Source organism: Pholcus phalangioides, unplaced genomic scaffold (genome assembly GCF_987345545.1).
Source record: "Pholcus phalangioides strain wild (caught in Gottingen) unplaced genomic scaffold, Ppha-v1.0 ptg000015l_1, whole genome shotgun sequence".
Taxonomy (NCBI): domain Eukaryota; kingdom Metazoa; phylum Arthropoda; class Arachnida; order Araneae; family Pholcidae; genus Pholcus; species Pholcus phalangioides.
The window spans coordinates 83,508,504-83,520,757 of NW_028301608.1; the positions used below are offsets into that span (position 1 = coordinate 83,508,504).

At 32.7% G+C, this 12,254-nt stretch overlaps 1 protein-coding gene across 1 annotated transcript in view; it reads right to left on the minus strand.

The window, feature by feature from the left end:
- Window positions 1-6,651: 6,651 nt before the first annotated feature.
- LOC149076866 (band 3 anion transport protein-like) overlaps window positions 6,652-12,254 on the minus strand; it is a 79,372-nt gene continuing 73,769 nt past the window's right edge. Inside the window, exons 24-25 of the mRNA XM_089244590.1 lie at window positions 10,382-10,552; window positions 6,652-9,094 (exon numbers count right to left, since the gene is read on the minus strand). Of these exons, the coding sequence (XP_089100716.1) occupies window positions 9,020-9,094; window positions 10,382-10,552 (246 nt within the window). The 3' untranslated portion in view covers window positions 6,652-9,019. The remainder of the gene's footprint in view (window positions 9,095-10,381; window positions 10,553-12,254) is intronic.

Sequence of the window (12,254 nt, forward strand, 5' to 3'; positions counted from 1 at the left end):
TCACCAGTACCTGTTACTGCAAATTTCTGCACAGCAGTAAGTCATTCCTGCCTTACAAGAATGAGAATGTTTAGAGGCTACTGTGTGTGTTATCATAGGCGGGAAATAGACTTGGAAGGCTCGGGAGGGGAGGGCATGATGATGTTGATTCATATACAGTAAGACCTCGCTAAATCGAAACTCGATATAATGATAAATCCCTCTCAATATAATGATAATCCTTTTACAATGCTAGTTTTTCTTGGTCCCCAGAGTATCGTTATATTGAGATTTCACTGTATATGCACATACAGTAGTGGCTATGTCGTTGATGCTGGGGAGGGGGGATGGCCCGTATCCTTACCCATATTGGCTGACAAGTGAAGGAACTGTTTTCTGCTCACTTCAAAGATTTTTAGGTAATTTTGAAGTTTTCTAATAAGAGCCTGGGATCCTCGTTCTTCGGACTTGACTCAATGTGACTTCTGGCTGAGGGGATTCCTGACATATCGTGTCTATGGAGGAAGCACATAGACTCTGCCTGAATTGACAACAAACATATCACGCCATGTTGCTGCGATTCCTTAGGAAACTGTTCACACTAATGTTGAACATGCTGCAACACACTTAAAACATGTGATGGAATGGAATGCACATTGAACAAATGCTGTGATCAAATGAAAAAAGAATTTTATGTTTCTTCTTCTTTGTGCACCCTTTTTTCACCTGGTGTGTGTGGTTGAAATTTGAGATTATTGTTTTTTTACTGCAGTTTTATTTCTCCTCCATGGGTTCATATAACATACATACCAAGTTCCAATGAAATACACTAACCAGAACAGGCTCCACATTGGTCTGAGTAGGATCAGTTTAATTATAACCACCCTGTACATGGCAAATGAAATATATCTATGAAGATAAAAGGCAGAGACTTATTTAATTCTGTCATTGAAAACGTATTGATTCATTAAAATTATTCCTATAAATGTCCCTCACTGAGCTTCTGCTACATTTGACTGAGTGGCCTTTTTTCCTGGATTTATGCCCCCACCCCTCATTCTGAATTCAAGCCTCTCTCTCTCTCTCAAATTGTTTTCAACTATGTTCTAATCCAAGCTCACACATTGCAAACTTACCTACGTCAAAATTTCATTCTGAAGACGTAAATGTTTAGAGGTATTTTGAAACAGTGGTGCAGCAAAGAAGTTTTAGGAAGGCAAGCTGGAAAATATTCCACAATATACAGGGTGGGCAAGAAGTCCTGGACACATTTTAAAACTTAATACCAAATCAATTCACTGTATATTGTTATTTGGAGACATGGTGACCTAGATTGGTAAGACGCAGCACTACTATACCAAAGGATGTTGAGAGGCATCACAAGTGTAGTACATGTTCAATCCTTCTCAGAATCTTCCCTGACAATGAGGTACAACAGAAACAGTGCTAAGATGACTGCAGAGCAAATTCGCACTCATAAGCAAATAAATCTTCTCAAACAAGGGGGTGGTGGGAGGAGGAATCACAGAAGTTGTGGTGTAGAGTGAACAGGGAGGGAGTGAGGTGCATACACCCACGTTGCTACTGCTGGAACTTTCCCCTCCTTAAAGTTGTTAGTGCACAAGTTCTCAGCGAGAAACCCAAACGAAAAGGAAAAAGTTAAATATTTCTGCTCAAAAGTAGCTAAAAACTCAGATTCCACTCTAATTGGTTAGTTATTGTGGTAGAAAATTACCAAATAAAGTTGGAGGTGAGTGTAAAAATTTGAAATTAAATATTGTTGAGAGGGAGGCGAAAATGTGAATTGAGACTCAATGGGTGGTAAGGTTCCGGTAAAAACATAGAAGCACCAGAGTGGCATGGGCATAAGATGCTCATTTACCACCGTGAAGGTTGAAGTCATGTCCCAGGTTCGAATCAGGGAAAGAATATAGATAAGATATTTTCACTAACAAGTTTGAGGTGACCACCATTAGATGATACCTTCATTTCCAACCCAACTTGTTGATAGAAATAAATTGCAATATAGTGATATGGCCGGAGTTGGTGTTTGGTGTAGTAAAAACATAGAGAACCCCTCTTTTCAACTATAACTTAACCCTCCATTCTTAATGTAAGAGCACAGACCCACAGATGGAAATAAACCACTCCATCTATAAGTGCTATAAAAATTAATGATATTTTTAATTAATTATTTCCCCTTGTAATCACAAGTCTGTCATCTGGTGTATCCAGTGTCAGTTCGGATGCAATGCTGCATCATCGTCATCAAGAGATGCCCACCTCATTGTTGTTTATGATAAAACAATATAGTGTCATAGCCACTATTGTCATCTGGTGATTCTGGAGTGAGAGAAATCTGTATATACAGTAAAACTTCCTCTAGGGGCCACATTTCTTGGAACCGAAAGCGTCCCATAGACTTAACATTGCAAGAAATCTCACCACTTTCAACATGGAGTCGGGGAAAAGTATGCATATTGGATGAGAAAAAATAATTTTTACGCTGATTTTTTAAGAGAGTTTTCCCGCTCCCCGAATTTTATGGGGGGAAAAGATTATATATGCTTTCTTTCCCTGGGTACAAATGTTAGATGGGTATATTAAAGGCAATGGGGGAGAGAAAAAAAAAACTTGAAGAGATCATATAAGGGACAACATCAGACCTGTTGTCAGGTAACTGACAACAGGTCAGTTACCTGATATGCAAGTTACCTGATTACTAGAAACCCTTTGTTTATTCGGCACTCCCTACTCCAAGGGATGGTACAGTCTAAAAAAATAGTGCTTGCAAATAGGAATAAAAATGTGCAGGATATTATTTTTTTGAGAGGGATGTACCAATCTTTTTTTTTAACAAGCATGTATGTCATGTTGCTGAAGACATAACAAGCATGTCTATGTCTTCAGCTATTGGATTGGACTTGGGAACGCCCAGGGACAAAAAGGTCTAGTTGAAGGTTCAGTGTGAAAAAAGAACTATTTGGGGTTGCTGGTACACCGTCTTAGTCCATATCAATTTCTCTCGCTTGTTGTGTTCCACCTGAACACTGTAAGCCTAAATTTTAGGATGTCATAATAGTGTTGTAGATAGATAATACATAATTTTAATACATTATCGAATTTGTTTTATCAAAACATATTCATATGAATTGTCATTTCACCTGCTATATACATATACATCGATTGCAAATTTTAGTGTTTTTTTTCATAAATAAAACTACCCTCTGCCAATAACAGCCACATTTTCACGGTCCCGTTAGTGACCATTATTGGGAGGTTTTACTGTATATATATGCTAATGTGATACACGGTTGGAAATTATTGGTCATGTCTTCAGTACAGCCGGCCATGTGTATATATATATATATATATATATATCAAACAGCGATATCGTCTCATTCCACACTTCCATTCAGCTGCACTTACTTCACTTGCTTGGATATTTCAATCAAACATTTCATTCAAAAACCTGAATTCCATGCAGTATACCAGTTCTCGCTTCAACTGTTATTCACCAGATGGAATGAAACGTGAACTTCTTAAAATTGGTCCATCAGTCATGATTTTTCATATCACAGTCAAGTTCACATAGAAAAAAAATACTATATGTGTATGTAATTTGACTCGTAATAATCCTATCATTTTTACAACTTGTAATAGCACAAGTATCACTTATTACAAGAACGAACAAACTTTGTTATAAATAAGGCAGATTATCAGGTAAATAGCTCAGATCCAAGAGATAGATCTGGGGTGCACAACCTTTTCAGTCCGTGCGCCAGAGACTTGTATATGTATAGGGGGTGATCACAAGACCCGTATTTTATGGGACATTCCACCCAAATTTTTTATGAAATGTCCCTTTTTTTCCTTTATTTTCAAGGTCATTGGTAATTTGTGAGTAATTTTAGAGATATATTGCAACCTTACTGGCATTTTTAATTTTTCACAGTAATTGGCAACTTTACTTGCCTTTGATGATGGTTTTGGTTATAATTGGCAACATTATTTGATTTTGACCATTATATGGGCTGTAATGGCAACTTTACTTGGCTTTGACCATTTTTTAGTGACAATTGGCATCATAATCTGATTTCCTTCTTTTTTATGAAGGAAATATGCTCAGCTCAGGCATTTATCGTGTTTGTGTGTGTTCATACTTTTCTACTGGAATATCTTTCGTGGGCCAGGTGGAACCCCTTGGTGGATGGCATTTGGCCCGCGGGCAGAGGTTGTGCACCCGAGATAGATAAATGTATGTACACAATTTATATAATAACAGTATTCATCCAATTCCATCAATTATCACTTTTCATAGATGACAGGCTAAACATGTTAATGAATTATATGATTATAGGAAACATTGCAAAGAAAGCTTTTTAGTATTCAACACTGAATATAATGAAACTATGAGGGACGTTTCAAGAGAAAGTTTTGACATCGTTTTTTGCACAGATACATGCAACGTCAGTACACAATGTAATGTTAGATATTTTTCGAATCAGTTGACACAAAATGGATAATGTCGTATCGATTTGAAGAAAACTTCCATGTAAAACTCATATTCCTCTGTGGAATTTTCATTGAATTGGTACATGCAGGAACATATTATGTTTAAAAAATCGTCAACGAATAAGGCAAATACCAGGAAATACTAAAATATTCCTAATGCATTTCAACATGCTATGGGTGTCGTCTTCAGAGGATATGAGTATCGCGCTGACCGAGTTTCTTACTTGGATTGAGTACAAAATCTTCAATCTCGGTTGCTCAGCAGAACAAAAAAATTATACGTCTGTTCAAGTCAAATGACATGGCAAGAATGAAGTGAAGCACCTGTGTGTAAGTTTTTGCAACAACCTGATCGACTTCTTGCGAAATAGAGCTATCCGATTGGTCTATTCAAATTTTCTTTAAATTCCTGCTTGTAATTAATTCAAGCCATGGCGCTGCAATCGGTCGTGTTGATTTATTGTCATTTACTATTTTCACTTTGTGAAATCCACGGCCAATTTAGACTTCTACGAAGGCACATACATCCAGACCTTCAAAAATAAATTAGAGACTAAACACATCTTGCCATCATATTTTTTATCTATATTTTACCTCTGAGCCTCTTCAATTTCACTCAAACTTCTTGTCATGCATTCAAGATAGTTTGAAAATGTGTATCTTTGTCATGGTTGTTTCCCCTTTTCGGTTACCTCTATGTGAAACTTACTTTCGGTACATCCCTTATAGGATAGACAACAACAACATCTTTTCAATACATAAGGAAATAACTACCAGAAGTTTGAAATAGTTAACTCTGCATCTTTGTATTAGCCAGGGCCATAGCCAGAAAAATTGTTTTAGGGGGGTGGGATAACTGATGTTTCAGGGAAGGGGGATCAAAATGGCAGAACAATAGACTTAACTATGTTATTCCACAAAAATCAGCCATTTTCTATCATTTTGGGAGGGACTGGACCCCTAGTCTCCCCCACCCATCTTCTCACTATGGCCTTGGCATTAGCTGCTATAAATTTTAATATTTGAGAACTAAAGCACTAACAGACTTTTTGATAAAATCAAAACAACAATGTTCCATTTTCAATTTAAGAATTTACAAGTACTTCTGCAATCAGATGATTTCAGAACAAAAAAATGAAAACCAAATTTTTCACACGTGGTCTCGAAGGTATTAGAGATTCTTCACATTCTGTTTAGACAAGCTCTTTGATTCAGAACATTTTTCTCCTTAATATTGTTAAGAAATACAGTATGATATGAAGGCACGGTACTACGTCTACTACCTATTTATCACGCTCATCATGTCTAGATTATTCCCCTCCATAAAAAAAAACAAAGTTTGTAATTCTAAAATATAGTCATATATTTTTGTCACTGTCATATATTTTTGTGTTGCCTATGAATTTTCACTAACTTCAGTTAATACTGAAGAGAGCTATATTCCATTCAGTAAATACTGATCAATGCCCAGTGAATAAAATTGAATTTTATATACATTTAGATTTTTTGTATATGTGTGTGAAGTACGAAGAGAGGGGAAAATGAGATATCATTCAGGACATCCTTATCATCCTGAGATATCAAAAATTAATTTTCAAAACCATATAAACTGTGAATTATCTTCTAGAAATGATACTAGAAGTAATAATATTTTTACGTCAGAAAAAAACTTTTTACCAGAACACTCACATTAAAAAAAAAATTTACTACTTTGAAAATTACTTTTCTATGAAAAACTCCCTGTACAAACTTTTTTTTTTTTTGGTGGAAGAAAACAACTTTGTTGATCAGAAACTACCATAATCAACTAGATCTATCCTCAAGGAAGAAAGCCTTCACCTTTTTTCTTCCTTGCACTTCTATAGGTATTGAGAGATTCAAATATAATACACACACACACATTAAGATCAAAAAAGCATTTTCGGAATAAAAACTAACAAAAAGAAAAAGTAAACTCACTATAATTAGGGAATAAATAACAAACACAAAAAATGAAGTAGATATAATTAGACCATCATAAATACATGTGTAATATCTACATGTACATGAAATTGATAAAAGTAACAAGGGAAAAATATAAATCTTGAGATTTTTGAAATAGTACATAAAATTTTTATATTTACTCTTTGAGAGAGAAAAAGAAACTGTCTAGTTGAAAACTGTACATACATACATATTGTAGTGAATGGACAAAAAATTGCTAGTTGTATTGAAAAAAAAGAATAGGTCAAGAATAGTTAATGATACAGAAATGGTAATATGCTTATAAATATAAATATTTAACAATGTTTTGATCATGTTAAAAACTGGAATTTTTGTAAAAAAATTTACAATATTACAGCACATAAAATAATTTGTCACGTATTGTATGAGTATTAGCACAGAAACATTTATGTTCTCGCACATATTAACCCTCTCGCACATTTAACCCTTTTTTATCCAATTTTTCAGCCAACTGCAAACTCCCCAACTCTTTTATCTTCGGCGGGAAAGCGTTTGGTGGATTACATGTAATTATTTTGAATTTTAAGAAAAATTTTCTTACCCGATAGTTTTATTAACAGTATTAGGTTACACAAAACAATCGAAGGGTTGAAGTGGCCCCAAACTGTCAAGCAAGGTACAAACCCATAAGAAAAACATGTCAGACAAGATCCGACGTAGAATAGTTAGAAGGGTTAGAAAATTATGCGCAATTCTCTAAATGAGCAAAGAAGGAAATATGTATAACTAAATATAGTTATACTATAAAGAAATATAACAATAAATTTTGTGATAAAGTAAAGAAATATAACAATAGATAAATTTATTTAAAATCTGTTAATCAATGTTATAAAGAAAATATTAGAAATTAGTGAGATTCTATAAAAAGACGTAAAATAGCAACAGCAAATAACTTTGTATCGGTGGGTAAAAACTTGCTGTTATCGATTAATTATGATTATGAATCATATAGGAACATGTTTTCAAAACACTTAGTACACATTAATATAGCAAAAACAAAATGATCAGCCTACTCAGACAGAACAAAGAAATAGAAAAAAATTTCAATGAGTGATGTCTGAAGCTATATCCAAAATATCAAACAATATCAGCCAATGTTTTTAGACATCAGTCATTCCATATTGGAAGCTTTAAATAACTATATTTATACTCTGGATGAAGAAGCAATTTAAAAAATTCCACATCTCACGTGTTCTTGATTAACTGAATCTAAAACTCATGAAAACTTTATTCTTCTCGATTAATAGAGAAATAATACTGCAGATTATTTTAACTATTTGATCACTGCATGAAATCTCTGCTTTAAATTTTTTTAAACACTGAAGCGAGTAAAATAAACTGAAAAATATAACAAAAATTCAGTTATGTTACCAGGAAAAAGAAAAGCCCAATATTTTTTGTAATAAAGTCAAAGCTGATACTCTAATTTCAAAATTTCTCAGGGATATAGGCTAAAAAAGATTTTTTACAGGAAAAATATCAATATCGAAGTTTATGATAATCAAGCGTTTTTTTACTCTCTTGGAATCAGCTCATAAATTTTTTAGAGTATCATTAATAAAAAAATTAAATAAATAAGAAAGTAGTTTTGAAATGAAAAACAAAAAGACAACACTGAATAAATACTTGAAAGAAAGAAAGAAAAACAAAGATTGATGTTCAAGAGAATTTTTCCCCAATAGCATTTCCTGGTTACAATCAGTATCTTTTACCAGTCACTTCACCTGAACTCTACAATCAAAAATTTTGTGATCCATACTTATAGCTAAAGGAATGTGATCTGAACACTTTCTTTTGTTATCCTGATGAGGAAATTAAAATAAAAAATAAATAAAATTTCCTTAATTTTTGTATTAATAAAAAATAGGTGGTTGAAACATGCATCTCAAAGTTTCATCCATTATTCCAGAGTTGCTTGCTCTCAACTCATAATATTTTCAAACTTATCCAAGAAAAGTTTGAAAATAAAATGTGATTATGTGACTGCCACATAATCACATAATGCACACATATATATTTGCTCAAGACAGTGAATGGTGATGAATACAAAATGGGTTAGTAAAATATGTTTCTTAACACCTAACTATTGAGGATTAGACAAAAAAACTCATTTCCTCATGAAATTAATCATATTTAAGCAATGGACGATGCTGAAACAATGGTATTTAGCTTTCATGTCCTTCAAACACGAAGCGAACTAGTTACATGACATTCTGGAATTCATAATGTTCTGGAGTATAAATGTATATGATGTAGTCGCAGTTTTGAAGAAAGCATGGGAAATGAAAGTATAAAGATTATATAAATATACAACTTTTTTAAGTATAGGCATACTTCAAGAGTTGCTGAAGCATGTCTTAAACAACAAAACAGCATTCTCATCTCAGAGTATATTAAAATCTTGTGCATTATATTGCCACAAACTATCACTTTCAATAGCAAACAATAAAGAATTACTGTTTTCTTAGATTTCTTGGTATAAAATTTCTTAGCAACTTTTTTTTTTTTACATATACCCAACTCAAGCTACTATTTGTTCATAGAAATCAGGTTCATCCTCCTCTAACTCTTCTTCTTCATGATCTTCACCATCCAGCTACAAAATAGAGAGAGAGTGTTGATGGTCAATAAAATTAATGAGAGGATAAAATCTTGAAATTATTAACTCTGTTTAAATCTTTACATACGATGAATATTTGAATTAGAAATATTTTCTATTATATATAATATTTTATGATACAGTCTGATTGATTTCCATTTAGAATGGCTCAAAGCAATGGTTCGAAGAAGGAAATATCATAACTAGATTATCTTCATGTTTAAAAATTTAGTATTAGTCTATTGCTATAAAATAACATTCCAAAATTTTTAGATTCTAGCTAAAAATTATTCTAGTTAATTTAATTTTCAGAAATGACATGTTTGGAAAAGATCTCTGGATAACCATTTTTGAAATAAACTGATGTAGATTGAAATAAAAGAAGTTTCTATCAATTATTCACGTCTTTATTCTAGAAATAGCAATTCACTAAAATTGAAATAAACAGACACCTGTCTGTCCAGCTCAAATTTGGGTCCATTTTTCCACAAAATTCAGAATCTGAAAAACAGACCTTTTATAACGTACAAATTAACAGAACCATAAATTTGAAGTTCCATTTCTTTTGTGCAAAATTAACTAGATTGTTTTGCTTTCCACAAAAACAGGAGCCTATAAAATAAATCCACTGACAAATTAGCCATCTGACAACCTAATAATTAGCCAATTTAATAGGTCTGTGTACAGATGACCACAGAAGCATAACCACTTTAGAATCAGCATTAGTTAAATGAGTTCTTTACATGCATAAAATGATTGGTGCTACAAAAATGATTTATAATCAAATAAATTAGTAACAACTTATATCAATTTCTAAACTCTATAATCTGCACTGATATCCTCTTTTTCATACTACCTGATGTAAGATGTGTCCAAAAATAACAGATATAAAGGCAACTGATCACTAGAATAAATTTTTTAATTTATTTCCTCAATTAAGCTTCATCTATAGTGTTTTTATTCACTTAAACAGCAAAACTCATACGTAATGATACTCAAAGGACTGGGGAGAAATATCATTATATATGATCATCATTGTAGATGGAATTTATCACACTATAGGAAGTGTACCAGAACCAGAGAGTAATATAGTTTTATAGGCAATTATCATAATAGAGGGTACCATTTTATAAGAGCTTCACTATAGCTTATATCAAAGGAAATATAAAGTTTAACCTTTAACGGGAATAAACATTATTTCACTGAAACATTCTTTCAGTTCATTTTTTTAATTTGAAAAAAGAAAACTTCAGAAGCTAAAATAGAAAGGGGAAAAAAACTTACAGCTCGTATTTCTTGTGGGGTAAAAATTCTTTTCAACAAATAATGAAGCAATATGAGCAGCAACAAACCCAGAGGAAATCCAGGAGCCAAAGCTGTTGACTTGACTGCCCACAACACAATGATACAACACACTTGTATAACAGTAAAAAAATGCATCCTACATGTGCGAACCTTTGGAAAATAGATTTCAAGTGTAAATAATAATTATGATGAAATGAAGAATACAGAACTAAAAAAATACCAAAATATGTATTTAAGCAATTTAAAATGATTTTTCTTCAGATAAAAATTCCTAAATTGCTCATGAAGTTTGATACAGCATCATACTCTCATCTAAACTGTCTAATGATTTGGAGAAATTGGATTTATATAAAGCAAATCAGTATTAAATAACAGAGGCATTTATCAAATTTATCTAAAGTATACTTGGGTAACACTTTTGCATCACTTGGTGCAATGATCATTTCATACTTCAAAATAAAATATTTAAATTTCTTTCATACATACATTTTCTTTCATACATTTTTTAAAGAATTTAGCTCTAATTTTTCCTTTTTCGTAAATGGACTAAATTTTTATACACGGGTCATTCTCACGAAATCGGACAAAACAATAAAAATAGAAAGTTACAAAAAAATATGTCAACCAAAAAATCCAAAAAGAGAATTTAAGAACACTTCTTTACCTGTTAATAAATGAAATATAGTCAGCAATGAAGTTTGTTAAAAATTCATTGTGAAAAAAATGAATTTAAATAAAACCATGTTAAGAGATAGGTAAATCTGACTAGGCATTTTGTACATTGAATTTGCACTTAATTTGATATTTATGTTTGATAGTCAAAACATGTTCCATCCATTTTGGTAGCTCATTTTCAACTTGAACAAGCACTGATACTTTGAATATTTTGTTGCTGTCTCAGCCACATTAAGACTTCTTCTTGAACATCTTCATCATCTGCAAAGTGTTTCCATCCAATATGGATTTTTAGTAGACTAAACAGATGAAAATCGCTTGAGGCTGTAAGGTGGATGTTGAAGAAGTTTCCAACCAAATTTTTGAATTGTCCCCCATGTTAGGCAAGCTGTATGTCGATCAGCCCGAATCAATTCCTCCACCTGCTGTAGTATTGGGTCTGTTTCAAATCAAAATGGAAAAAGAGGACACCCACTTTGATCATTCATTGTCACAAATTTTTTGAGTGCCCTTGAGAAAATTTCTCAACCCAATTGTATGCTACTTTATGCAATAAACATTTCTTTGTGAATATTTTTTGCATCATGTCTTTTTGCCCACAAAAATCAGACAACAGCATACTGCTTATCTATCATCTAGCACCATCGCCATTTTCAGACTGAATTATGCATGAGTGTGAATGCTACAAGTTGATATGAAATGAATATCATAAAGCTTGATAATGTTGTCACCTATTAACATTCTCTGAAAGTATTTGTTACTACTACTCTAAGATATATCATATCAATTTGTGATTTACTTAATGACTCATCCTCGTATTTAATGTAAATGGTTTGAACACAATTTAGGCTAATTTCGTGAGAACGACTCATTTATATATATAGGGTGTTCTGCTAATGGACCAACAAACTCAAAGGGTCGTTAGTAGACATCAAGAGGAACAAAAATTGCAATGGAACATGGTGTCGCAAACCACGTTGAGAGGGTGAAAATTGTGAAAAACACATGCAGTTTTCGACGTCACGCTAGAATGACAAAAAATATAATAATAACTACAAAAATATTTATTTGATTAATTATTACAAGAGTTGTTGGAAGTAGCGGCCGGTTACGTCATTGCACAGTCTACAACAATGTAAAAATGATTCCCAGATGCGCTCAGAGATACCAGGCATGC